This window comes from Acomys russatus, chromosome 25 (genome assembly GCF_903995435.1).
Source record: "Acomys russatus chromosome 25, mAcoRus1.1, whole genome shotgun sequence".
In the NCBI taxonomy this organism is placed as follows: domain Eukaryota; kingdom Metazoa; phylum Chordata; class Mammalia; order Rodentia; family Muridae; genus Acomys; species Acomys russatus.
Genome location: NC_067161.1, coordinates 15,868,404 through 15,892,446, shown reverse-complemented (window position 1 = coordinate 15,892,446; position 24,043 = coordinate 15,868,404). Strand labels below are relative to the sequence as shown.

General features: G+C 45.4%; 1 protein-coding gene and 1 long non-coding RNA gene across 3 annotated transcripts in view; one reads left to right on the top strand and one right to left on the bottom strand.

The window, feature by feature from the left end:
- The window catches only part of Ranbp17 (RAN binding protein 17), a 304,243-nt gene extending 281,929 nt beyond the window's left edge, over window positions 1–22,314 (top strand). For both annotated transcript variants that reach the window (XM_051167333.1, XM_051167332.1), the window contains 3 exons: window positions 18,224–18,322; window positions 20,106–20,233; window positions 21,677–22,314. In XM_051167333.1, the coding sequence (XP_051023290.1) occupies window positions 18,224–18,322; window positions 20,106–20,233; window positions 21,677–21,773 (324 nt within the window). In that variant the 3' untranslated portion in view covers window positions 21,774–22,314. The remainder of the gene's footprint in view (window positions 1–18,223; window positions 18,323–20,105; window positions 20,234–21,676) is intronic.
- On the bottom strand, window positions 18,141–22,448 carry LOC127207992 (uncharacterized). The gene is made up of 3 exons (XR_007833043.1): window positions 22,308–22,448; window positions 18,934–19,018; window positions 18,141–18,307 (listed from the first exon to the last, which is right to left on the bottom strand). It is a non-coding gene; the product is annotated as an uncharacterized LOC127207992 (long non-coding RNA).
- Between the last annotated feature and the right edge of the window lie 1,595 nt (window positions 22,449–24,043).

Below are 24,043 nucleotides of genomic sequence, written 5' to 3'. Positions count from 1 at the left end.
ATAATAAGGCAAGTTGAATATTGTAACTTCACCTGGGTCATTACAAAGTAGATTGATTTAGAGTGCTCATCCTTTAAAAAAAAAAAAAAGTTAGGTGTACATCTGTGTGCTTGTGTATAAGAGGCCAAAAGAATGTTCTGGCTCTCCTGGAATTGAGTTATGGGTGATTATGAGCCACCTGACATGAGTGCCTTCGTATATGTCTATGCACCACTTGCATGCCTGTTGCTCATAAAGGCCAGAAGAAGGTATGACATCTCTTGGGGCTGGAGTTACAGAAGGTTCTAGGCTGCCAGCTAGGTGCTGGTAATGAAACTTGGAACCTCTGGAAGGATGGTCAGTGTTCTTGGCCACTGAGCCATCACTCCAGCCTGCTTTTTGGTGTTTGCTTTAGCCTGGTGTCTCCAGGAGACTGTCCAAAGGGCAGCTGTGCTTTGTCTCCCAACCCATCACATGTCTGTCCCATCCTTTTAGTCTCAAGCTGACATATTGATGCCAGTTTCTTCACCAGTAACAGCTTTTTTTTTTTTTTTTTTTGTCCTAGATTTGCTTTGTAGACCAGACTGGCCTTAAACTCAGAGATTCTCCTACCTCTGCAGTGCAACTACCTATGTACATATAATAACAAAATAATTGTTTAAATCCAAGAGGGAATAAACCTCTTAAGAATGAAAAACTCCTGCTGGAAAGATAGCTCAGTCAATAAAGTGCTTGTCTTGCCTTGTGCTTGAAACCCCCGACTGGAAGACAAAGACAGGTGGGTCCCTGGGGGTCACTTCCTAGGCAGCTAGCTTACTTGGCTGGTTCCAAGCCAATGAGAGACCCTGTCTCAAAAAGTTGACCTCTGACTTATGCACACGCACACACACAAAAAAAATTGTAAGTATTGCCCCCAAAGATAAGTTATTAAAGTTCATGTTTTTAATTTTAAAAATAAAAAAGTAGGGGCCATGAGATGGCTCAGTGGATAAAGGTACTTACCACCGTGACTGTTCCTCAATCCCTGGAACCCACATGGCGGAAGGAAAGAACCAGCTTCTATAAATAGTGCCTTGGTATGTATATGTGTAGACAGACAGACAGACAGAATTTTAAGAATAAGAACTAGTCTTTGGTTTGGTTTGTTTTTTTGTTTTATTTTGTTCTGTTTTGTTTTTCCAAAAAAGGGTTTCTCTGTGTAACAGCCCTGGCTGTCCTGGACTCACCTTGTATACCAGGCTGGCCTCAAACTCACAGAGATCCGCCTACCTCTGCCTCCTGAGCACTGGGATTAAAGTGCACCACCTTGCCTGGCCTAAGAACTAGTTATTTTAAAATGATATTTAACCCATAATGCTATAGAATTATTTGTTCCTTTAGAAAAAAATCATCATCTTTTAGAAGAATGACTGTTGTCTTAATCTTTTAAGTATGTCTGCTACTTTGATGTTTGTTGTAGGTATATTCATTGAATGACTATTTGAGATGCAATATAGGTGTCATCCTATTAATGGAATAATAATGCATTTTTATGGTATGCCTCTATTCCTCTTAAAGATCTCCGACATCTTGACACTTGACCAGGCCTCAGCAATTCCTGATTCTTTACCGTGGCCCATGGGTCCAAACAGTGGTCCTTAAATACCCAAAATATTAACTTTCAAAGTCATAGACTATAGACATGATTTTAACTGTAAGTCTATTATGGTCATACTCTGCTACTATAGAATAAACCAAATGGTAATGCCTCAATAGAAACTAGCCCTTCTAAAACTCCAAGAAAAACGTCCAGTCTACATGGGTCAGAGAAGAAAAAAGCACTACCAATATTGTTCAAGTTAACAGAAGAGAAAGTATTCCCACCCCAGGAGGACTTGTGTCCTCACCTCTAAGCACAGTGGAAGGATACAATCCATTGATGGCATATCTTGCCTTATTAATTGAAAGGAATGGAATCCACCAGATGTAGCCCAAGCCAGTAGAGAGTTGGGTGACTAAGCAACAGCAAAGAGACCATATTGAGCGAGCCAGAATCCAGTCTCCAAGTCATTTATTTCAGCCAGTGACAGTACATTTAAACTCCTGTGCCTCCGCAGTGATTGATGGTTTAATATCATATATAATTTTTTTAATGAAGGAAAACCATTTAAATATGTTACCATTTGCACTGGTATTCTCCTATGTACATAACTGCATTTAATCATTATGGGGATTGTTTTTATACTTGTGTAATTTGTATCCACGAAATAACTGTCAAAAGCATCTCATGCTGTTGCTGGAAATGGTACAGTGTGCTTCATACACGAATAGATTCATTCTTCCCTGCACATAATTAAGAGTGCTGGAGCTTTCACTGCCACCACATAGGAATTCCATGTTTACATTTCAGAGAATAAAAAATAAGCCACAATGTGTTTTCAGGTTCCCGTTTTCTGAGGCAATGATATTTAAGTGCTTTAGTTTTGTACCAGTGTATGATTTGAAGAGTTTGATTTTAAGACTTTTAATATTAAAATACATAATAAAATTTTATTATCTAATTACAAGAGGGTTTAGCCTCTTATTAAAGTTGCTAAATCAGGCCTATATTAGCATTATAATGGCACAGTTTGACATGGAATACTCAAAAGTCAAGTTCAAAAGGGGGGGTTGGTTGTTGGGGGGGTCTTTTACCCCTACCCCTCACACAAAATAACAAGGATGAAATGCATATATGGAAGCAAACAAGGAGCAATTTGGGATGCTGGAGAAGGACTAGAGGTGTCAGCCTAGGATGGTACCCTTAGGCAAGGCAGCTGGTATATGTAGCCTTTTGTTTATCTGCTACTGGTTTATGTAGCCTTTAGGCCGGCACCAGAAACAATCACTCCTACAGGGTCAGCTGCTGGTCAGAAGCTAAGTAAGAAAAGATTTTGCTTCCAAACACAGCAGCCATAATTTCTGTACAGCTGGCACCTGCTACTGGTGCACAGCGTGAAGGTGAAAGGTCAAAGAGGCAGTTGTTCAAAACTCAAGAATGGCTTAAAGGGACTTGTAGATTAATCTGCTTTATTAACTTCTGTATATTAGATAACTATTGCTGTGAATGACAGCACATCTTTTTGAATAAGTCACATCTCTTTCTCTTTTAAATTAGCTTTTGAGTAATGAATATTAAATAGAAAGCATTTCAGAAGTAATTAAATGAAAACAGGATGATGTCATTTTGCAGTTTTGTTTGTGTAGATATAGAATAGGAGAATTGTGCTTTCCAAGAAACTTTAAAAGAAGAAAGAAGGAAGGAAGAAAAAGAAAAACAGTCAGCTCTTTATAAAAAAGAAATTGGAATAAACAAGCAAGCCACATGCCCATTAGCCTTTGTCTTAAAACTGAGAGAAGATGATGTCTCTGGTGCCTTAGCGTGGAGTCGCTGGGTGCTAGTGGCTGGCCTTGACACTCCCAGGGGCTCCAAATGCTTTCTTTATGAAGTAAAGTGACTGCAATCTGTCATCATTCTTTTATCTACAGTTTAGCACAGTCAGTTCTGCTCTCGGTCCGCAGCAAATGTTCTCAGAATGGTAAAGGAGTTGTGGAAAGTCGACAACAGACATTCCTTTTCTTTCACACTCATACAGAGCAGCTAGAGAATATTTTGTAAGGGGAAGGACACAGCTTTCTACATACTTAGCCCAGTGATAATTAGGCATGCTCACTAATGGCCTCTCACCCTGTTCTGGCAAGTAAGATGGGCTTTAGCCTCTTCTTTGATAATGATGAGCATAATTGGCTATCTGTGTAAATTAAAAACAGAAAGAACTCTATAACTGTATCCTTTTTTAAAACCTCTGCAAAAAATAAGTCACTATAGAGATTTTCCATAGGTTAAGTGCTGGCACAAACTCTGGAAAGGTTTTAAACAAACTCTTCAAACAGGATGGCTTTGTCTGTTGACTGACAGTGAGTTTTCATCTTTGTTGTTTGTTTTAAGGCTTCTCGTAAAATGAAAGTACTATAGAGGACATGTGCATTTTGTGATAAGAGCACAAGTGCCAGCATTCATATATATTTCACAAAGAAAACTGTGCACCAGGGCTTATGCAGGTCCACACTAAGCAATATTTCTCTGAAATACAGAGCTTACACCTAAAATCATCTCCCTACTCCCAGTTCATTACACAAAGCCATCTAACCTCTGCTTGAAGATCTGACCCTGTTACCACCTTATAGAACCCTGATGTTCTGGGGGTTGCTGGCACCTAAAAGTCACTGTGGAAAGACCATCTCAGACTCATCAGAAAAATGTAATAGTGAATGATTTCAGTGAAAAAGTGGTAGAAACAATTCAAGGCTCTGTGCTGAGTGTGAGACAAACTCAAATGCTGGGTGTAGGTTTGTATGTAGTATGTACATATTAGAATATGTGTTTGCGCACGTGTTCCTATTTAAGCCTCTTTACGCTGAAGCACTTGTTTAACCATCTTATAGTCTAAATATTATCATTGAGACTCCAAGAAGTTAAAACCTGAATTCAGTATCATGCAGCTAATAAACAGCAAAGCTTGTGTTCTCACCCTGGAAATGCACAGCACAAATCTCTCACTGAGCTGAGAATTCCTTTTTGCGGGGCAGGGGGATGGGAGCCAAAACATGGTTTCTTTCTGCAGCCCTGGCTGTCCTGGAGCTCTCTGTAGACCAGGCTGCCCTCAAGCTCAGAGATCTACCTGCCTCTTTCTCCCAAGTGCTGGGATTAAAAGTGTACACCATAAAGTGTTGACACTTGGCCTAACCTGGGTTACTTAACATCCTCTTTGCTGAGTTGTTTTGTTTATTTGTGTATTTGTTAGCATTACTGGGATCAAACCCAGGGCCTCATACATGCTGGGCAAGTTCTCTACTTCTGAGCTGCACCCCTGTTCTTCCTTTATAAGTTAGAAACTAGTACTGAGATGATTGTAGCCAGCATTTGCTACATTTTGGGTTCTTTCTTCTACCCCTTTCTAGCCCTTTTCTTCTTCCTTTTCAACCCCCTAACACTAGGTAAAAGAACCGGGCGTGGTGGCACACACCTTTAATCCCAGCACTCTGGAGGCAGAGGCAGGCAGATCACTGTGAGTCCAAGGCCAGCCTAATATACAAAGTGAGTCTAGGACAGCCAAGGCTACACAGAGAAACCCTGTCTCCAAAAAAAGAGGGGCGGGGAGGGAGAGAGAAAAGAGGATAAAGGGGAAAGGAAAGCGGCCCCTGAATAAAGTCAAGAGTCGGAAGGGGGCGACGTTATTAGACGACTTTCCGCTAATTAGGGGTGTCAAGTTCCTTGGGGAAATTTGATCTTCACCATAAGGATATCTAATTTCTTGTTGTTTCTTCTTTGAGCAAGGACTAGTTAACAAACTGAGACCAACAGCAGCCAACCAACAACAGTCATCTCTTCCCCCACCCCACTGCCTCTCAGGAGCCCTAGCATTTATATGCCCTCTGAAAAGTCCCCAGAATTCCAAGTGTCACACAGACACAGAAACTATCTGCAGCTGGCAAAATCACACCACCACTAGAGCACAAGGCAAATCATTGCTGCTACAAAGCAGCCCCATCCCCCACCTGGGATTAAAACGAAAACACATTCTTTTAATATTTCTGTGTTTTTTTAAAGAAACAAAAACTCCCAAGTTCTCACTACAGTTGGCGGTCAACCTCTAAGTCTAAATACTCACTTAAGCTGAGCATTTAAAGAGCACAGCACCCATTCCTTGCCATATGCTTAGAGAGGTGGCGCTCTACAAGGAGAGAAGAAGAAATCAGGTAGTCTAAGAGGTTCCCAAATGAAAGGCCAAAAGCTGTGGGGGGAGACCAGCTATGGGGAGAGAGAGCCCAGTGGGTGCCTTGTCTTCTTTGGAAAGCCTTGGCTTTTTTTTTTTTTTTTTTTTTTGCCTAGCCAGGAAGCACTACATTGTAGACCTGAGATCTTTTAGTATCTATATCCTCACATATTAAAACTTCTTGACTTAGATGGAGAGTTGTGAGGACCCAGTGAGCCAGTGAACATAGACTCCCCTAATACAAGAAAATCAACAAGTAATTTGGCGTCAAGTTTGATGCACAGCTATCACTAACCTTGGTTTGATGATACTGTTTGCCCTCGAAAAATTGCTGCTATTTAAAAACAGATCCTTCCAGTGTGAGTCTAAGACTTCTTTTATAAGGTCACTTTATTTTGAACTCTGTGATATCAGGCAGATTATCAAGGTCTGCAGGCATGCCCTCGATGTGCTTTGCCCTTCTAGAGTTCTTTCTGTGACACACATTCTCAAAGTCACTCTCACTAGACCCAAGAGAACTGTTTGCTTCACTTATTCCTCCTCCTTAGCTTTAGACATCACCTCGTAGCAGAAAGAGTGAAAATAAATGCCATAGCTCTTCTTGCTAATATGACACTGTGATAGTTGGACTCTTCTGTAATTCTCATACCAGCAGGAACAGGCATGGCTTCTTTAAAATATGAAAGCATCCAAACATCAGCCAGCCATGGTGGCACACACCTTTAATGAAGAAAGGAAGTTTTGGTGCATCAAGAGTAAACTAGTGAAGGAAATGTGCAGAAAGTCAAGAGTTGAAATAACTTGCTCAAAGTTGCACAGCCAGCAATAATGGTGCCCGATGCCATCGCCTGATGTGTTTGTGTCCCCACAAGCCTTTGTGTCATTAGGAACTTGGTGCCTAGGGTGATACTGAAAGGGGGACCTTAGACCATCTGACTCATGAAGTAGCTTAGGGAGAGATTGTCACAAAAGCCTGGCCCTCCTAATCTTGTTTTCTGGATTGAGATGTGCCTCCCTCTTCTGTGGGCTACTAAGTGGTACCATTCACCATGAAGCTCCCACCAGATGCTAAACCAGTAGAACCCAGTCTAGGCATGAAAGCCTCCAAAGCTATAAGCTAAATAAGCCTAGATAACGGCTAGCATTGCTTTCCCTAGATCGCACCCAGTTCTTACTGCACAGAAGTTTCCTGGACTTTCGCCTTCCATTCATTCTCAGTATGTTTCCTTTTTGATGTTTCAAGCCACGGTTTCTCTGTGTAGTAGATCTAGCTGTACACATTCAGAGATCCACCTACCTCTGCCTCCCCGTGTGCTGGGATTAAAGGAGTGTGCCACCACCCAGCCCCAGGGGGCTACTTTCTTACCCTTTGTCCAAGGGAGACAGGCAAGATTTCTGCTGCCTTTACTTCTCTGAGTGACACTGTGAAAAAGAATGAGAAGCCTTGAAGTTTCTTGAGGAATGGCAGATTTACAGTGATTACTGGTTTTCGGACAGTTGCAGACTGTTCTGTAACTGCTGAAGCGTGTCACTGCGGTGGCAATGTGAAGCTAACCTTCCTCTTCCTTTGCCTGTTAACTCTGAGCCAGTTTGGCCAACAGCAGCCATTGATGGAAACAAATTCATACAGAATGTAAAGGAAGGCTTGTTTGTCTGCAGTCTGATCACCCCGGATGAATTAATCCTGCCCTAGTCGTTCATGCTGCCCATAACGCATGGCAAGAGCCATGGATTCTTTATGCCTAGCCATGCTTGGGGTTATATCAAGTGGTCTTGGGCTCCAGAAATTCCATCTACATTTAGCGATTTTTCTTTGAAGATGCTCTGTTTAGTAAATACTTGCATACCATGTGTCCTTGGAATCATTTACTACCTCTTTAAGGATCACACTACCCTACAGAGGAGAATTCAGACGATTGTTGAGTTGGCTTCTAGGATCAGTTGGCTGAGCCACTCAGGCCTAGACTCCCCAAGACTCAAGTCTCTCCCATGCCATCCTTCCTTCAGTGTCCTCCATCACATGAACCAAAAACAAGAAACACACCTCAATATATACTTCCTGGTGGTCCTGTGAGCCAGGAATGTGAAATAGTACATGAAAGAAAGCAATAGAAAGTGGCAGGCTTGAAGAGAAGTGATGTGGGCCCCAAGGCAGATCACCATAAGGAACATCCTCGAGCTCTCTGTTAATGCCCATACTTAATGTGGCCTCTCAGTTCAGATGGAACACAGCAGTTCCACTCAGCAGCAATTAGACATAAGTGCTCAGGATGACTTCTCTAAGATTAGAAGGAACAGCTTGATGGGTGGACGATAAGAGATTAATAAATACATGAGCTCTTTAAGGCCTGTTATGGTTGACTATGAAATGGCTTCCACGTGTGCTCACTGCTTATCCCCAGGTGGTGGCACTATTTTAGGGGTTCTAGGAAACTTAGCAAGTAAGACCTAGCGGCAAGAAATAGGTCACAAATGCTCCTTGGGTGTGTCTTATGCCTGACCCGTTCCTCTTCTCTTTTTCCTGACCACCATGAAATAGTAACCTCCTGAACCACATGGTGTTCTGCCCAGGCCCTGAGGCTAAGACACCATCAGCTGAGCCTGTGGAGCCATGAGACAAAATAAATCATTTCTCCTTTAAGTTGTTTGTGTCAGAGCAGTTTGGTCACAGTGATAGGAAACTGACTGATACAAGACCACTTTTTTTTTTCTTTATTCAGCTCTGTGCCAGAAGTGTTCAACACATAATAAGATGCTAGTAATTCTTTGAACAATGAGTAAGTGTGAGAAATAAAAAGGAAGGGGAAAAGAAGAAAACTATAGAACAATGCCTGGTATAGAGCAGGCACTCAGTGTGTGCTGCTGCATGTGTCCATCAAGTATGCTAAAGAGCTAGTAATTAAGCAGTGGCAGTGTGTGCAGGTGATAGTCGTGTAGAGATGAGGAGCCATCACTCCTGCAGAGGCCCAGCCTCTTTTGGAAAGTGTAGAAGTTCCATTCCAGGTGCATAATGTGCTCTTATCCCACAGAGGAAGAAAGCCTTCCCTCTCCACCCCACATTGCTCTCCTCAGCTCCCCTGCATTAGAGAGAGGCAGGAGACAAATTGACAGAAATCTGGAGGGAAGTAACTCAAGTGATTTAGGAGAATGGAAGGGCTGGCTTATGGGCCCAGATTAAAGAAGCTAAATATGTATAGCTTGCCTAAGTGACAACTAAATGGGGCATTTGATAAGTCTATAAATACTTGGAAGATGTAAATGCCAGGAGGAAAGGGAATTACTTAGCATGGCACAATGGAGTATTGGCATAATGGGATAATATTAAGAAAGGGAAGATGAAGGTTGAACATCAATAAAAAGCTTCCTGACAAGAAGAACCATTCCTGACAGGGGACACTATTAGGTTATGTGCTGTGGGCCAAGAGAAATAATGTCACTGCCCTTCCTCAGCCCACTGGCAACAGAGCCAGCCAGGCAGAAGATGATGAGCAGTGTCCTAACTAGGGCACAGAGGCCAAGCAAGTGACCTTCTCTGGCTGTGGCCTCCGCACCACAGAATAGGAAGAAGATGCTGCTGTTGCTTGAGAGAAATGAGATAGCCCAGATGTCCCAGAGGCTGAGACCCTGTAGAGAAATGGCTGTGCCAGTGATTCATACCACATCACAGCAGCCAGTGAGATTATCCTTCTCTTGTGATGACACTCATTTCCTGCAGGATAGAATCTACTTTCTCTTGAAAGTAGTTCCTTCAGCAGATATAAGCCCTGCCCACAAGAACAGCATCCCTTACACTCCTGCATAGTCCCACAGTGCTGCACACCTTCGCTCTCACTTTCCCTACTCTCCCGACAGCCTATCAGACTGCTTGTTCTGTACAGCAGACCAATGTCCCCTTCTGAAAGCCTTCCCTGTCTCCTAGCCTGGTCAAGGTATGCATCCGCAAATGGAGTAAATCAAGGAAGCAGGTCCAGCACTCTTGGTGCCTCTCTTGCCTCAGGCCCATGCATTTATTAGGAGAAAAGAGCATCCCTCTCTCAGTGTCTTTGGGCAACCCCCATACCCCACACACACACCCCACACCCCCGTCTCTTGGCTAGTACCTTCGATACCATTTTTTAATGTCTTATTTAGGCAACCATGTTGTACATGGAGGTAGCTTCCTTACCATTTCTAGGAGATGCAGGGTGACACCAGTATACATGCTACATGGAAAGCTGAAGTCATAGGAACCCAGCCCCGGACAAAGAACTACATGCCACTAAGGAGTGCGAGAGCAGAAGAACTAGTCTTCTGCATGGAAGAGCGCCCAGTTGGTTACCCAGTACCAGGTGTTCATACCTACAATCACACAGGCACAAGTAAGATTGTATGGACTAAGCAGGTTGGTTTATATATTTAGGTAGGGATGTGTGTGTGTCTGTGAATAACAACCAAGAAAAGGCATCCATGGGATTGAGACTGAGCAAAGGGGAGACTGTATGGGAGGAGTTGAAGGAAGGAAAGGGAAAGGGGAAATTATATAATTGTGTTTTAATTTCAAAATATAAATAACTGGGGGACCTCAATTCTGTGAAGGCAGAATGTCCCCAATGTAGTTTCAATGTAAATACTAGGCTAACTCTTAATGGGGAAAAATGTGTTTGAGGGGCCCCATGAACTGTACGCATTTCCCCATATGAAAACATTTTTTAAATAAGTACCATACCCTTCGCTGGTGACTGAAAATCTTTGGGGCCATCTAACCCAATCTCTTCAGGAAGTAGGGAGAATGGACCATCAGATGCGATGCAAGGAGATTTTGAGCCTCCTCCCATAGGGATGATACATCTGTTATAGAACTGCACTCGTTGCCCTCTGCTTTGATAACTACTAGGGAGGCCACCCCTGCCATTGTGCACATGGTGTTCTCTTGTGAAACATGATGCTCACTGGGCACGGTTGTGGTGAGTGACCAGCAAAGTAGCGTTTTTCTCACTCCCTTTGATTTTGAGTAGCCTGAGTCAGTGCTTATGTCGTTGTGGCCCTGTGTGCTTGTGTCCATTGGCTAGGCTCGGCTTCATTGCTGCTTGTTCCCAGTTAGTGATATGTGTGAGTGAACTCAATGACACACACACACACACACACACACACACAAACCACACACACCACATACATGCACACATCACATATACACACCACACACATACACACACACACATCACATACACACACCACATACATACACACACACACACATCACATACACACCACACACACGCGCACGCGCGCATGAGCCCATATAAAAAGCAGCATTTCAGTCATCCTCGTATTGAGAGTCTTGAATCCGGGCACCTGTTCTTAGGGTTCTGAATCTGTGGGTCCAGGTCCCAGTGTTCTTTCTCAGAAGGAATGCTTTGACAGAGAGGAACTTGGCTGGGGACCCTGCCATTCTGGCTGCTGCTACAGTCTTGTTCCTCCTTGCTGCCTCCACTGCCTTGTGGGCTCCTGCTCTCAACAGCAGACCCCATCTGACAGCCGCACGCACTGGCCCAAATACGTATCAATAGTTAGCATAAAAGATCTCCCATAGCCTGGAACTGGGCCAGGGTCTGCTCTTCCCCTCAGCTCTGCCCTGTGCCACCCAAGAACCTTCTGTACAAGGTCTACTCATTCTTCAAACATACCAAGCTCTGCTGTGTCCTGGAGGTGTCCTTATGTCATTTCCTCTCCCTGGTGTATCCATGTCCTGGGTGCTGCTGTGTGCAGCTGTGAGTGCCCAGCTGCCACCTGTCCTGAGCAGATAGGCTGGCCTTTGTAGGCAGTCATGGCATATGTGCCTTCACTAGTCTCTCAAGCTGCATGGATACCTCTGCTCAGAGGCCATTAGAAGCTCTCAAATGTGGCTCCAGTTAGTCATTCGGGTACTACTGTGTGCTGGAAGTAAGTGTCACTTGAAGGCAAACTGGGGGCAGGGGGGGATGACAGGCTTGAAAGCACAGAGCACACATCGTTTCAACCTTCCTACCCGCAGGAAATTTAGATGGTGTTTTTGACAGGTAACGCTTAATTTTAGCATGAACTTGACATATTCTGTTTGATGTTGGCAAGGTGTGTGTGTGTGTGTGTGTGTGAGAGAGAGAGAGAGGAGAGAGAGAGGGGAAGAGAGAGAGAGAGAGAGAGAGAGAGAGAGAGAGAGAGAGAGAGAGAGAGAGCGCACAGCCCAAATAGTGCTGAGTGGCAAGCCCTGCAGCCTCCAGTACCCCAGGTTTTCTGGTTTATTTTAATGTAGCAAGCTGCTTTATGAGATCTGCAGCCACTTGAAATATGATTTACTACATGTAAAAAGTTTCAGATGGATAATGAAGATTCAGGATTGAGACTCACAGTATAGTGTAGTCAATTTTCTTGCTGTTGCTCTCCAGTACATCTCTGCCATTGAAATGAATAATTTATTATAATTTATTTCAACCCTGGAAAATAAAACTGTTTTCCTGGTGATGTGTGCTATAAGATTCAGAATAGACACATCGCATGCAGTACTCTCAATTAATTAATCCTGAAGTTTCATTCTTACTTGACCTTCTCCTAAGCTAGGAGACTGGCAGGTAATTCTTTCCCCAATAAGCCATGATTAAAATGAATGTTTGAGAAGTAGAGGTAAAGTTGGTAACGGAGGAAATGGAAAGAACAGCAAAGCCAGGCTCTGTTTCCCTCCAGATAGTACATTCAATGCAAGAGTTTTTAAATATTCTAGACAGTTCATCACTTAGAGCAACTTAGAGCAAAGCGTCCTTGACTTGCTGTGAGGGGACCGAGGAGGATGCTGTCTGTTTCTGAATGAAGCAGGAGATGCTCATTTGTGACCAGCGCTGGCCAAGCTTACTGGGCCTGGGGTGCCTTTAAGCATCCCTGCACCCCAGTTTTAGAGCAAGGCTAACTCTGTATAAAGGCCAAGCTCAGGACTCCCAGTGACCTCAGGAGTCACTCATAATTGGTTGCAGGCTTATTCAGAAGAGGAGGCTCACCTTATCTTGAGTTTCATTCTTTTTTTTTTTTTTCATTTTAAATGCTAAATACTTCAATTATGAGGCTGCAGAAACACTATCAGAATATAAAGATTGCTTTAAATTTAATGTAATTTAGATGGAGGACCTTGGTTAATCTGGAGAGACAGAAAAATTTAACGAAATATGTGCTTATTTATCCACTGTGTTCATTTTTCATAACATCCATAGGAAGATGGCAGATGAAGGGGACAATTGATTCTCTTTCCCTAAAGACAGCTAGTATCTAATCTGAGCAGGATCACATTTCAATATCTGCTGTGCATGTGGCCTCAGGAGCAGCACTCAGCAATGACAGAGACTCCCTTTCATGCACTGAAAACCTGGAAGCAATTCCTCCTTCAGCTGTGTTCTCTCTCGCTGGGCCTGAACCTCTCACTAGGACAGGTGCTCTGGAGAAACCGCTTTGGAGGTGGAGAGATTTCTCTGCTTTCTCAAATGCGGTTGCATTATTCAGGCGGCTGTGTGGGGTGGGGTGCTTGCCTTGGCTTTGTTTTGTCTGTTATTTTCCTTACTGGTAAAGTCAGCCTTCCTCTCCTCTCTTCCTGCCTTCTGAAAGCGTTTGCTGGTGCATTCCCCAGGCGCAGGCTAGCTCTGAAGAGTCGGATGCACTCGTTACTAGTCGTTCCTCAGGGCATCACCCGTGTTTTACCGCACAGTCAGGGGGTGTAGCTTGGCTGCGGTGTGGACTAATACACAAGGCAGCCTGTCCCGCACTGTGTTCCCCTTGCTTGTCCTTCAGGGTCTCCCCTCAGCCCTCAAGGCCTAGGGCACAGGGCTGCTCTGTCTCGAATCTCTCACTCTTTGGCCTGGCTTTGCTAGGCCTCCTCTGTGTTAACCAGAGGACAAGGCCCACTTTTCATTTGCCTCACAAGCAGAGAGCACAAGTGCAGCATTATGAAGGGTCACAAGCCCCAGCAAGGGCTGAAGACAGGGAGGAGAGAGAGCAGTTCCCTGAGCAGACCTGCAGGATGAGCACTCAGGCCCTACGGCCTGGTTTGTCTGTGGGGTACAAATGGGGGAGGGGGGACAAGAGGGAAGGTTAGTTTTGTTTTTTGCTTGTTTCTTTTATTTCTTATGACTTTACAGAATGTGTTCTAGTTACAGTATTCAGCACGCTCACGTGCTAACCATGGAAACATTTACTCTATAGGAATTATTATAACCCAGAGAAAATTAGCCTAATCTACTGGTTTCTATGATGTTAATTTAAATTATGGCACACTCGGTGGGAGGAAAATCATTATTTCCCATGAAAAGTTCAGTGATCAATTTCCTGAGACATTCTTAGGTTTTCTGCTGTTCGTTTTCGGAGTCTGCAAATTGACTACATTTGTAAGCATTGGGTGGGAAGCAGGAAAGTTTGCTGAGAACTTTTCAGAAGCCGTGACTCTGGATTCTAATCACCAACTTCAACAGCGGCATAGCTACCAAAAGGTGCTAGAGCAGACAAGGTGACATGTCCAGGCCACTGAAGGTGGGAGAGTGAGCCTTCCTCTAGAGGCCTGCAGCAGGAGCCAGCCACTGCCAGGTGCTCTGAGTCTCACTTAGAACAGGATGGCGGGGAGGGGCAGCCACAGGCTGGCCCAGCAAACTCTCACAGACCTTTGCTTGTGACCTGAATTAGCCTTCATGCCCAACAGCACCTTGATCAAGTGAATGCTCCTTGACCTAAGGCCCTTAGTGTATAAAAATATGTGATAGACAATCACACACACGGGGGCGTGGGGGGTGGGATGTGGAACAGAGCCGACAAGGGCAAGTGCCTGGCAGTGTGCTGAGCACCCAGCAGACTCCAGAAATGATGGCTTCTTTGTTAGGTAGTGAGAAAACTCACCAGCAGTCTGTTTTCAAAAACAAGATCCTTGGAAGTGAAGGGTCCATTAGTTTAGATGTTTAACCATTTCATGTGTAGACTAGATTAAGGGCACAGTTTGGTTTTCTGTGTGATGCTCTTCATATTAATGTGTGTGCTGTCTGTCCTAGCAGGAAAGTGCCCAACGTAAGCTAGAACTTTGCTTATTTTACTTCAGCAAACAATAGAGCAGGAACACCCAGCGTGAGAACATCTCTTCAGACGCTGCTGTGTGGCCCAGGGAATTGTGGGGGATCTGCTCTGCTCTGCTCTGCTCTGCACTTGTATCTCACACCCTTGTCAGGGGAGCATGGCAGAGAGCACACACCATCACTTTTCTCCTTCTGGGTCATACATTTGTAGTTTTGTGCTTAGATGTGTTTGCATGATTGCAAACGGCACTGTCATTCAAACCCATGCCAATACCCCCAGCAAAGCTTTCTGGGCTGCCTCCTGCCTAAGGTTAGTTTTGGTCTACAACTCTACCTGGAGTCAGGTAACTTGGAGGAGACCATAGTAATGTTGTTTACCTGTCTGAGGCGTGGTCTGTATTTTTTGTTGAGCCATGAAATTCCACCGGCTTAGGCCAGAGGGAGGCTACAGTTGCAGTGCAGTGCAGTTATGTTAAATGCACCACGCTGTGTGGCAAGCACAACGCAGAGGACAGTATCTGTCACAGCATCCCTATCTTATCACTGTCACAGTCCCGACTTCATATCTGAGGATATAAAGGCAAACACCTGGGCTAAAGAGCAGGGCCAGTTGTGAGTCTAATGCCTGTAGCTACCATCTCACGGAACAAAACTCCAGCCAAAGTCTGTAAGAAGAGGGAAAAATAAGGGATAAGTAAAGTAGTGTGGAGTATGGTTTTCCTAAGCAGACAGCTCCCTTCCTAGAGAACCCCATCCCTGCTTTGGCAAAAGAGCCACTTATTAGTGTCAGTGGATAACATGTGTGTGGTTTGGGGTATAGGCCCTGGGCAGTACAATGAAAACCAATTTAAAGTAGTCTTCCACCCATCTGTGCCACAGTGTAAAGAGAGAGTAGACATTCAAGAACTAGCCACCCAGCTCCCCAACCACCACTGCACCAAGCACTCATGCACGTGGTGACAGAGTGTGGGCTAATGGGTGCATGGTCGAGACTGCTCCTTCCAGTATGGACTCATGGTGTCCCTGACCTCAGAGACCACCCATCTAAATGCCACACTACCTGCAAAGAAAGGGGCTGTGCTTTAGCATGACACCCAGTATTCTTGGGGCAGGGCTGCTTTATCATGACTCTAAGGTTATTAGAAAAAATCATTCTGGAAATTGGCTGCCACATCAATGCCATTTACGATTACTTGGTACTTTACATATTTCCAGAAAAGTAAAAAAGAAAAAAAATCCATTTTTGCCAACTTTATTTTTAGAAAAGTATTTTATTCAAACATCCCTTTACTTATTACAGACATAAATACATGCATTCAGACAAATGAATACACGAGAGGACCGTATAAAGTAATTGGCACATCACTCCAGGATGCTTTGTCAGTTACGGGAAGAATTTGGTGCCTCTAACTTTAATCTTCTCCATTAAAATATCCATTCTGCTTCAGATTGTGAAGCCCATAATATTTTAGACTGTCTCCATGGATCTGTTAGTTTTGTTTGTCAATTTAATTTGTGCTCTATGACTTTGAGTGGCCCGCTAGACTGTTCATGGGAACATGTGATCTACAAAGGAAGTTGAGCATGCCAGGCATGGAGTTGTAGCCTTTCCAGAGAGACTGGACACGCAGTGTCTGTGTTTGTACATAGACTGGCAGATTTTGTCTGTAACCAGCATAATCACTGTGATGGTGAGGGAAATGGCAGGTGTTGAGAGCTGCAGAGATGCACATTGTGGTGATGCTGATATGCCTTCAGTCTCTGTAGGATGCACACTCTGTCACGTCATCTCATTTCATTCTCACAGCTTCCTTGGGCTGGACTATTTCCTTCGAGCTAATGAAAGCAGGTACTGCAAGAGCCATTCAGTTACCTGCCAAAGATTGCAGGATAAATTAGATCACCAAAACTTGTTGCCAGGGGCAGGGAGATGGCTCAGTAGGTAAGTAGGCACTTGTGCAAGCGTTAGGACCAGAGTTCAGGTCCCTAGCATCTACATAAAAGCATAAGTGCTGGATGAGTGTAGTGGCCTGCCTATAATTCCAGTGCTTAGGAGGCAGGCAAGCTGACTAGCTGGGTTAACATTATCCTCAAGCTGTGGGTTCAGCAATAATTAACTTACTGCCTCAATAAATGAAATGGAGAGCATTTGAGGAAGACACCCAGCTTCACCCTCTCATGCTACTCAGGTAAATGCACACGCAGTGTACATTCATATTTATGCAAAACAGAGAGGTTGCCAAGCATTCAAAGCAAACCAAGTCATCAAAGCCGAGTTGGAGTGGTGTTTGTGGGGCCTTGCCACACAGTCGCCCTTTCATCTGGCCTACCGCCTGTTGCCTCAGGGCCAGGGCACATCCCACAGTTTCACCTTGGCCACAAACCCATCTCTAGCAACCTTGCCTTCAGGATGAAGTCTAGACCTCTCAGCATGGTCTTCCATTCTGGCCATGAGGCCTCACTTCTCCGTCCTGCCACACTACTGTAGAACCCACCGGGTTTGTTCCTGCCCTCTTTGCCACTTGGTCTGCCTTGATGAACTCTTCAGATGTTACCTGCCCCGTGCCATCTCCCTGACCGCCTTGGAGGACCCTAGAGCCACATTCCCTCCTCGAGCCACTACTCTTTCCCCAGCCCCTTTCCCAGCGTTTTCTCTTGGTGACTTCCCTAGCAAGCTTGGAGGCCCTAGGTAAGAGGCTGTGCTGCAAGCGTGTCCTTTTGTCCCTTCTGTGTACCTTACAAACTCACAAGCTAAGTATGTACTGTAGCAGTGAGTGAGCGGTTAATAGTGAATGCTTTGAAGAACAGCAGTCTGAGCTCACAGGAAACAAGCCATTCCAGGGTCACGTGGATAGTGTGTCATTCCACTCGGTGATGAGCTACAGAGAGAGATGTCCATTAACATCACAAGCCGCTTGGTGAGGTGAGGAGCAGACAGGAATGTAAGGGCCTTTACCTGGTACCTAGCACAGAGCAAAGCATATACAGCGTGAGAAGCAGAGACTGAACCTCGCGCCTCTGTGGCCTCCCACTTCTGCTCACCAAGAACATTCTTGCCAGGCTCTTAATGGGAGAGACTTCTGGGGGTTGGGGGCTGCCCTGAGTTTACATAGCCTTCTAGACTCCCGAGTGAGGCTGGGCAGCTGTGGTGGTGCACCCCTTTAGTCCCAGCACTCAGGAGGCAGAGGCAGGTAGATCACTTGTGAGTTCAAGGCCAGCCTGGTCTACAAAGCAAGTCTAGGACAGCCAAGGTTACACAGAGAAATCCTGTCTCAGAAAAAAAAAAAAGAAAGAAAGAAAGAATAGACTCCCGGGGGATGGAAGGAGTACATAGAAAGTCTGGGATTTGGGCAAGCTCTTGGCCAAGGGTCCCAGGCTTCATGCGATTCCATCTTCCAGATGATGTCTGTCCTCATGAACACTGTTATCTTTGAAGACTGTCGGAACCAGTGGTCAGTATCCAGGCCTCTCCTGGGGCTCATCCTGCTCAATGAGAAGGTGAGTGTGCTTTCAGGGAGGGCCATAGGGAAGGAGGGAGGGAGGGAGAAAGGGAGAAATAGGGCCTGAAGTCCATGGACTAGTAAGCTGGGGCCTTGACAGCCTAGAAGGCCTTCCCCCAAAGGCTTCAGCTCTTCAGCTAGCAGAGGCCACAGAGGCCCACACATTGCACTGTGTGTGAAATATTTCAGTCACCCTCACTTCCCTTGCCATTACAGCAACAGCCCTTTTGCCTTCTCCTCCAGATTCCCTTTATATCTTGGGATGCCTGCCCCACTGTGCCCTCCCTGCACACGGCCACAGGTGGTGCCAGCAGCAGCCCTTGAGAGACTGTGCATAGAGCCAGTACCCTTCATCTAGGGAGCAAGCATCCCAGCCTCCTCAGCACTCTGGCCGCCCTCAGCTGCCTCCCAAGCACCCTGGCCCCTCAGCAGTCAGCGCATGGCTGCTGGGGAGAATGAATTGTCTATACAATAAGATAGTACTGGGAAAAGACAGTGAGATTACAGGCAGCCGCATACATTAAAATTCAAACTAAAACCCCAGCCTTGGAAGGAAACTAATAGAAGAAGAAAATATATCAAAAAGAGAAGAGCTGTCTCATCACTCACCTGTGCTGAAGTATCCAATTTTAGCCACATTCAATAGCACTGTCATTCATCTTCCCTCGGTGTTATTGTGATTTAAATCCAAGCTCTATAAAAGAGAGCAGTTCTTTTAAAATGATTGAGAGGGAATAAGGGCAAATTCGGTGTTTAGAAAAAGCTTATGACATCACAATATTATACTTTACTGATGGAGGCAATATTTCATGGTTTAGGATGAAAAACTAATAATTTTCTATTTGGTGTGAGTCACTGCATCATTATAAAAGGGAAAAATAAGTAGTTTTGTGCATTCCCAATCTTGTTCAGGAAGACATTGTGGTTTAAGTACAATGCCTCTGATATATAGTATTTAAGTATTAGTCTGACTACATATTAATTATGTGTGTTTTTTGATGTGAGCTGTTTTAATGTATGATAGAAATTAAATATCATACAGCTTGGGCTTGAAGAGATAAACATATGACTGGCAAAATGTTGTCTTTTGCTGAAATTCCGCTGTTCCCAGTGATTAGGAACTCTGTTTAACATCAGGCCTTCTGTTTGTATAAAAGACCACAGAGCCAGCAGGAAAAGAGGGGGCTGAGCAGCCATTTGTGACCAGGTGTGACCGCTCTTAGTGCCAGCAAGTGCTCCCAGAACTAAGCAGGCCCCCCTAGTGCCCTGCCTCAGCAGAGCAGACCGTGCAGCCCAGGAGGACAGACTTGGAACCCAGCCCAGACCTCCTTGAGAAGTGATTCACTGAAGCCAGGAAAGAGGATGAGGCCGGAGGGGAGACCCTTGGCCTTGCCTTCCGTCACCAAAGTGCTCCCTGGGCATTTTAAGTTCTCCTTCTGCCTTCCTGTGACAAGTAGAGTTGAGGCCCAGAAGACCATGGGTTCAGCCCCCGACAGTGGAGGCACAGACCCCATCAGGCTAAGCAGTGACAGTACTGCAGTCACACAAGGCATTCTTATGAGCAAGTGGCGGGGGGCTGGTTTGACACATCCACCTAGGTAGGTGGTACACCTGCGTGTGGCTTACGTTTCTCTAAGGACAGAAAGTTCAGTGTGGCCCTGGATGTAGACGCCAAGCATCAGTGAGCCCGGGCAGACCCTAGCTGGCCTGACTCCCCACTGCCTCCTTCCTCCCGGTTTGGAGTTGGAGCCTGAGTCTGAAGCTGCTCTGTCTCCTAACAGTATTTTGGTGAACTGAGGGCAAGTCTGATAAACAGCCAGCCCCTCTCGAAGCAGGAAGCCCTTGCCCAGTGCTTCAGGAACTTGATGGAGGGCGTGGAACAGAGCCTGTCTGTCAAGAACAGAGACAGGTGAGCATTGGCCAGTGGGGTGTCTGGGTTGGGGGGCGGCATGCTAGGCTTGTTGAAAGTAATTAGGCTGTGGTTAGCACAGATTTTCCACTACAGCTTGTGATCTTAGGCCAGGTCAGTTGTAGCACCACATTTTACTGGGTGTTTGCTCAGGGTGCGGAGCTTAATAAAGCCCAGCCTTTGCCCTTAAGCAGTTTATAATCCAGCAGGAAAGAGGTGAAAAATAACTAATTGGAAAGAGCAAATGAGGGGACGCTCACATTGTCAATGGAGATGAGCAAGCACAGGCCTTAGGGGCAGATGGATCCCATCAGGTGTTCCTCCTGCCTCTGTAAGCTGCGTGACAGCATAAAACTCCGTTCTTGGGCCAATTAAGCGTTGGCTTCTTCCTCTGCCTGTCCTAAGAGTGCCTGGTGGCCTTGGCCAGTGAGATCTAACCAAACTCATCAGTAGGCCCAGATGCATTCATTCATTCATTCATTCATTCATTCATTCACTGTAGCATTGGGAACCTGTGGTAAACAAATTGTTCCAAGTTCTCCTGCTCTTATGGATAAATAAGACAGGCAGTGGTCAGTGAGTGATAAAGAAGGAAATGTGTTCAAGGGGAAACTGCCCCACTGACTATTCATCAAACACTATAACCTGCTGAGCCTTCCCACCAACCTCCAAGTATAACTTTAAAGTGTTTGTTTGTTTGTTTGTTTGTTTGTTTTTTCGAGACAGAGTCTCTCTGTGTAGTCTTGACTATCCTAGACTCACTTTGTAGACCAGGCTGGCCTCGAACTCACAGCAATCCACCTGCCTCTGCCTCCCGAGTGCTGGGATTAAAAGAGTGCGCCATCACCGCCTGGCTAAATTTAAATTTCTTAACCTCCAGTTCCTCAGTGCTGGGATTACAGGCATACGCCATCATACCCAGCTTAAGTACTGCTGGGAATCAGACTAAGCACTTCATACGTGTGTGCACGCGCGCACACACACACACACACACCACATTTGCACCTCTTTTCTAAGATAGGGTTTCACCACTTAGTGCCAGCCAACCTCAAACTCATGGTCCCTCTACTCTGCTTTCCCACTGTTGCCCCACCCCAACTGTTTATTCACTAAATTCCGTTCTAGTTGAGAATACTAATATCTACCTTTGGGAAGACCTCTAATGACTAAAGTATTTATATATCAACTCAGTCTGCTATTTGAGACATAGATGCAAATGTTTTCAATGTTTTGGATGCTCTCCATCCCTAGCCTGCTGAGGGTGGGCTGGGTGGTGGCTCCTGTTTTCAGGGAAGGATGGTGTGGCAGCAGAAGAGTGGTGGCAAATGACCTCCCAGCACTGAGGCGCCTTCCTGCAGGCGGGTCCTCTCCTGGGCGTTGCACTCCACGGTACCCTGCCTCCAGAGGCTCATATGGCCTACACGTTCACTTCTCTTTCCACAGGTTCACACAGAACCTCTCTGTCTTCAGAAGAGATGTGGCAGAGGCTCTGCGTAACGATGGCCACACTGGCCTCTACAGCCTGGACATGATGAGCTGACCCAGCTCCTGAGCGCAGGCTGTGCAGCCTTTGTCAAGAGACTGGAAAGTCTGGGCCCAGACTGCTATGCTGGCCAGCCCAGAAGAATGTATTTTTCAGAACAAGCAACAAAAGCTCTACATTTTTTTATGAGTCTGACCCAATTATAAAAATATATAATAGGGCACATACAATGTAAACTCAGTATTCAGAGTAGACCATGTTTTCTGTCTGTCTGGGTTCCCACAATGCTGAAAGGTCTAGAAACTCTATTTAACCAAAGAACATAAGGAACCAGTTAGCACCTGCAGGCAAGGTGTCGCTCTGGTGAAGATGCAGCCCTGGGTGTAGGTCCTGTCTTGAGACAAATGCCATTTGAACCTGGTGAATTTGTAGTTTTTACATCTGGAAAATACTCTATTAGAGACTCTGGGCTGTGGCATTTAGACAGAGCCAGAGAGCGCCATAAAGCCTCCCCTAGACCTGCACACAGGCCTCTCTGCCCCAGCAACATCTGATAAAGTTGAGAGACAGTAACACAATTAAATGACTTACAAACAATGTTTGCTTTCCGCTGGCATAAATCTGAAGTGGCTCAGTCTAGAAGAATTAAGCTGTGCAATTGCTGCCTGCAGAAAGATGCCCCGGTTAGAAGTTGTGGGTGCACCAGCTCCTCATCCCTTGAGTCTTGAAGAGGAGTGCTTGAAGCATCTCTGCCTTGTTGGACCACCGAGAACAGTCCAGCTGCTGCCTTCCACCCTCCACACTCTTAGCCACTGTTGGACTGTGGCTTCATCCAAACACAGGAAGTGAAGGCCTGTACAGTTTGTGTCCCATCATAAGTAACTATTAATTTGAAGTTGCCACTGTCAAATGGGCTGTCTATCTCACTGTCTGTCATCATGGCTCAGGCTTACAATAAACACTGTGCCCCTTATTTCTGATAAGACATGAAAGGCTGGCCTCACTGTTGCAGGCAAGAAGTCCACAGGCTCTGGTAATCTTGTTTCTCAGACTAGTGTTTCTTCAAAGCTTTTTTGATAGTTGAGTTTTGCAACAGGCTTGTCATATGAAAGCGAGTCACCTAAGTTCATAAGCAGTGGTCTGGATGAGACTGTGGTCGTTAACGGGCAGATAGGCCTGAACCTTGCTCCTCCCACTCCATTCAGAAAGACAACTCCCCTAGAGAAGACAAATCCTGTACTTGAAACGTCAGCTTTCGAAGGAGCTTGATAAGAATTTTTCTTTGGTTTTTGTTTAGTTTTTATTTTGTTTAGTTTTTGGGGGTTGAGGCTTCCTCTGTGGCCCAGGCTGGCCTGGAAGTCACTGTGATACCCCTGCCACAGCCTCCTCAGTGGAGGTTGACAGGTGTGGGCCACAGTGCCTGGCTTCTGCAGCTTGGGGCAGAGTGGTTATAACTGCATTCATTCCACAAGAGCTGTAAATGCTTATCCCATTCTAGCCCTGTTTCTTTACAGACGCCCGGAGTCTTACAACACTATTATTGTTTGCATTAAAAATGTTCACAAGAAAAGAACGGTGTGTTCTCCCTTCTCTTTGCCACACAGCCAGCAAGCACCTGAGGGCTTAACAGCAGGTGGAGGGTCCCTTCAGACTGGCCCTTGGAGACCTGCAATTTGAAAAGCAAGGTCAGCCTGTCTTCTCATGCCTCAGTGGGCTTGAATGCTTGACACTTGAGAGAAGACAGTCGGCAACATGGAGCCCCTACCTTTACCCACACTACCTCCCTCCCGCTGTGCACATCAGGAAGTAAGGCCCAAAAATGGCTTCTAGCTGACAACTCATAGAGGTAGATTTTTTCCACCACATCTATCTCAAGGGAACTCCTGGCTGCTCCTAGTGGTAAGTGGAAATGTTACTAATGGTTAGTTCATTTCCACCTGTTTCTCAGAACTTGGGTTATTAACAGTAAATTACTCAGCCAAGCATGGTGGTGCACGTTTGTGATCCCAGCACTCAGGGAGGCAGAGGCAGGCAGATCTCTGTGAGTCCAGGACAGCCAAGGCTACCCAGAGAAACACACACGCGCGCACACACACACGTTAGTGCCTTCAGGCCTGGAGATACAAGTCAGTGGTAGAGTACCGATCTAGTGTGTGTGATGCCTCAGGTTCTAGCTCCAACACCTAAAAGGGGGGAGGGAGTGAAATGGCTTAAATTAACACTCATAACTCCCAATGCATGGAAGGGGGAAATCCAGCTGGGTCCCTGGTGCAGTCTCTCACGGGCTACACACACTCAGGATAGTTGGCCAGAATTATGGTCACAGC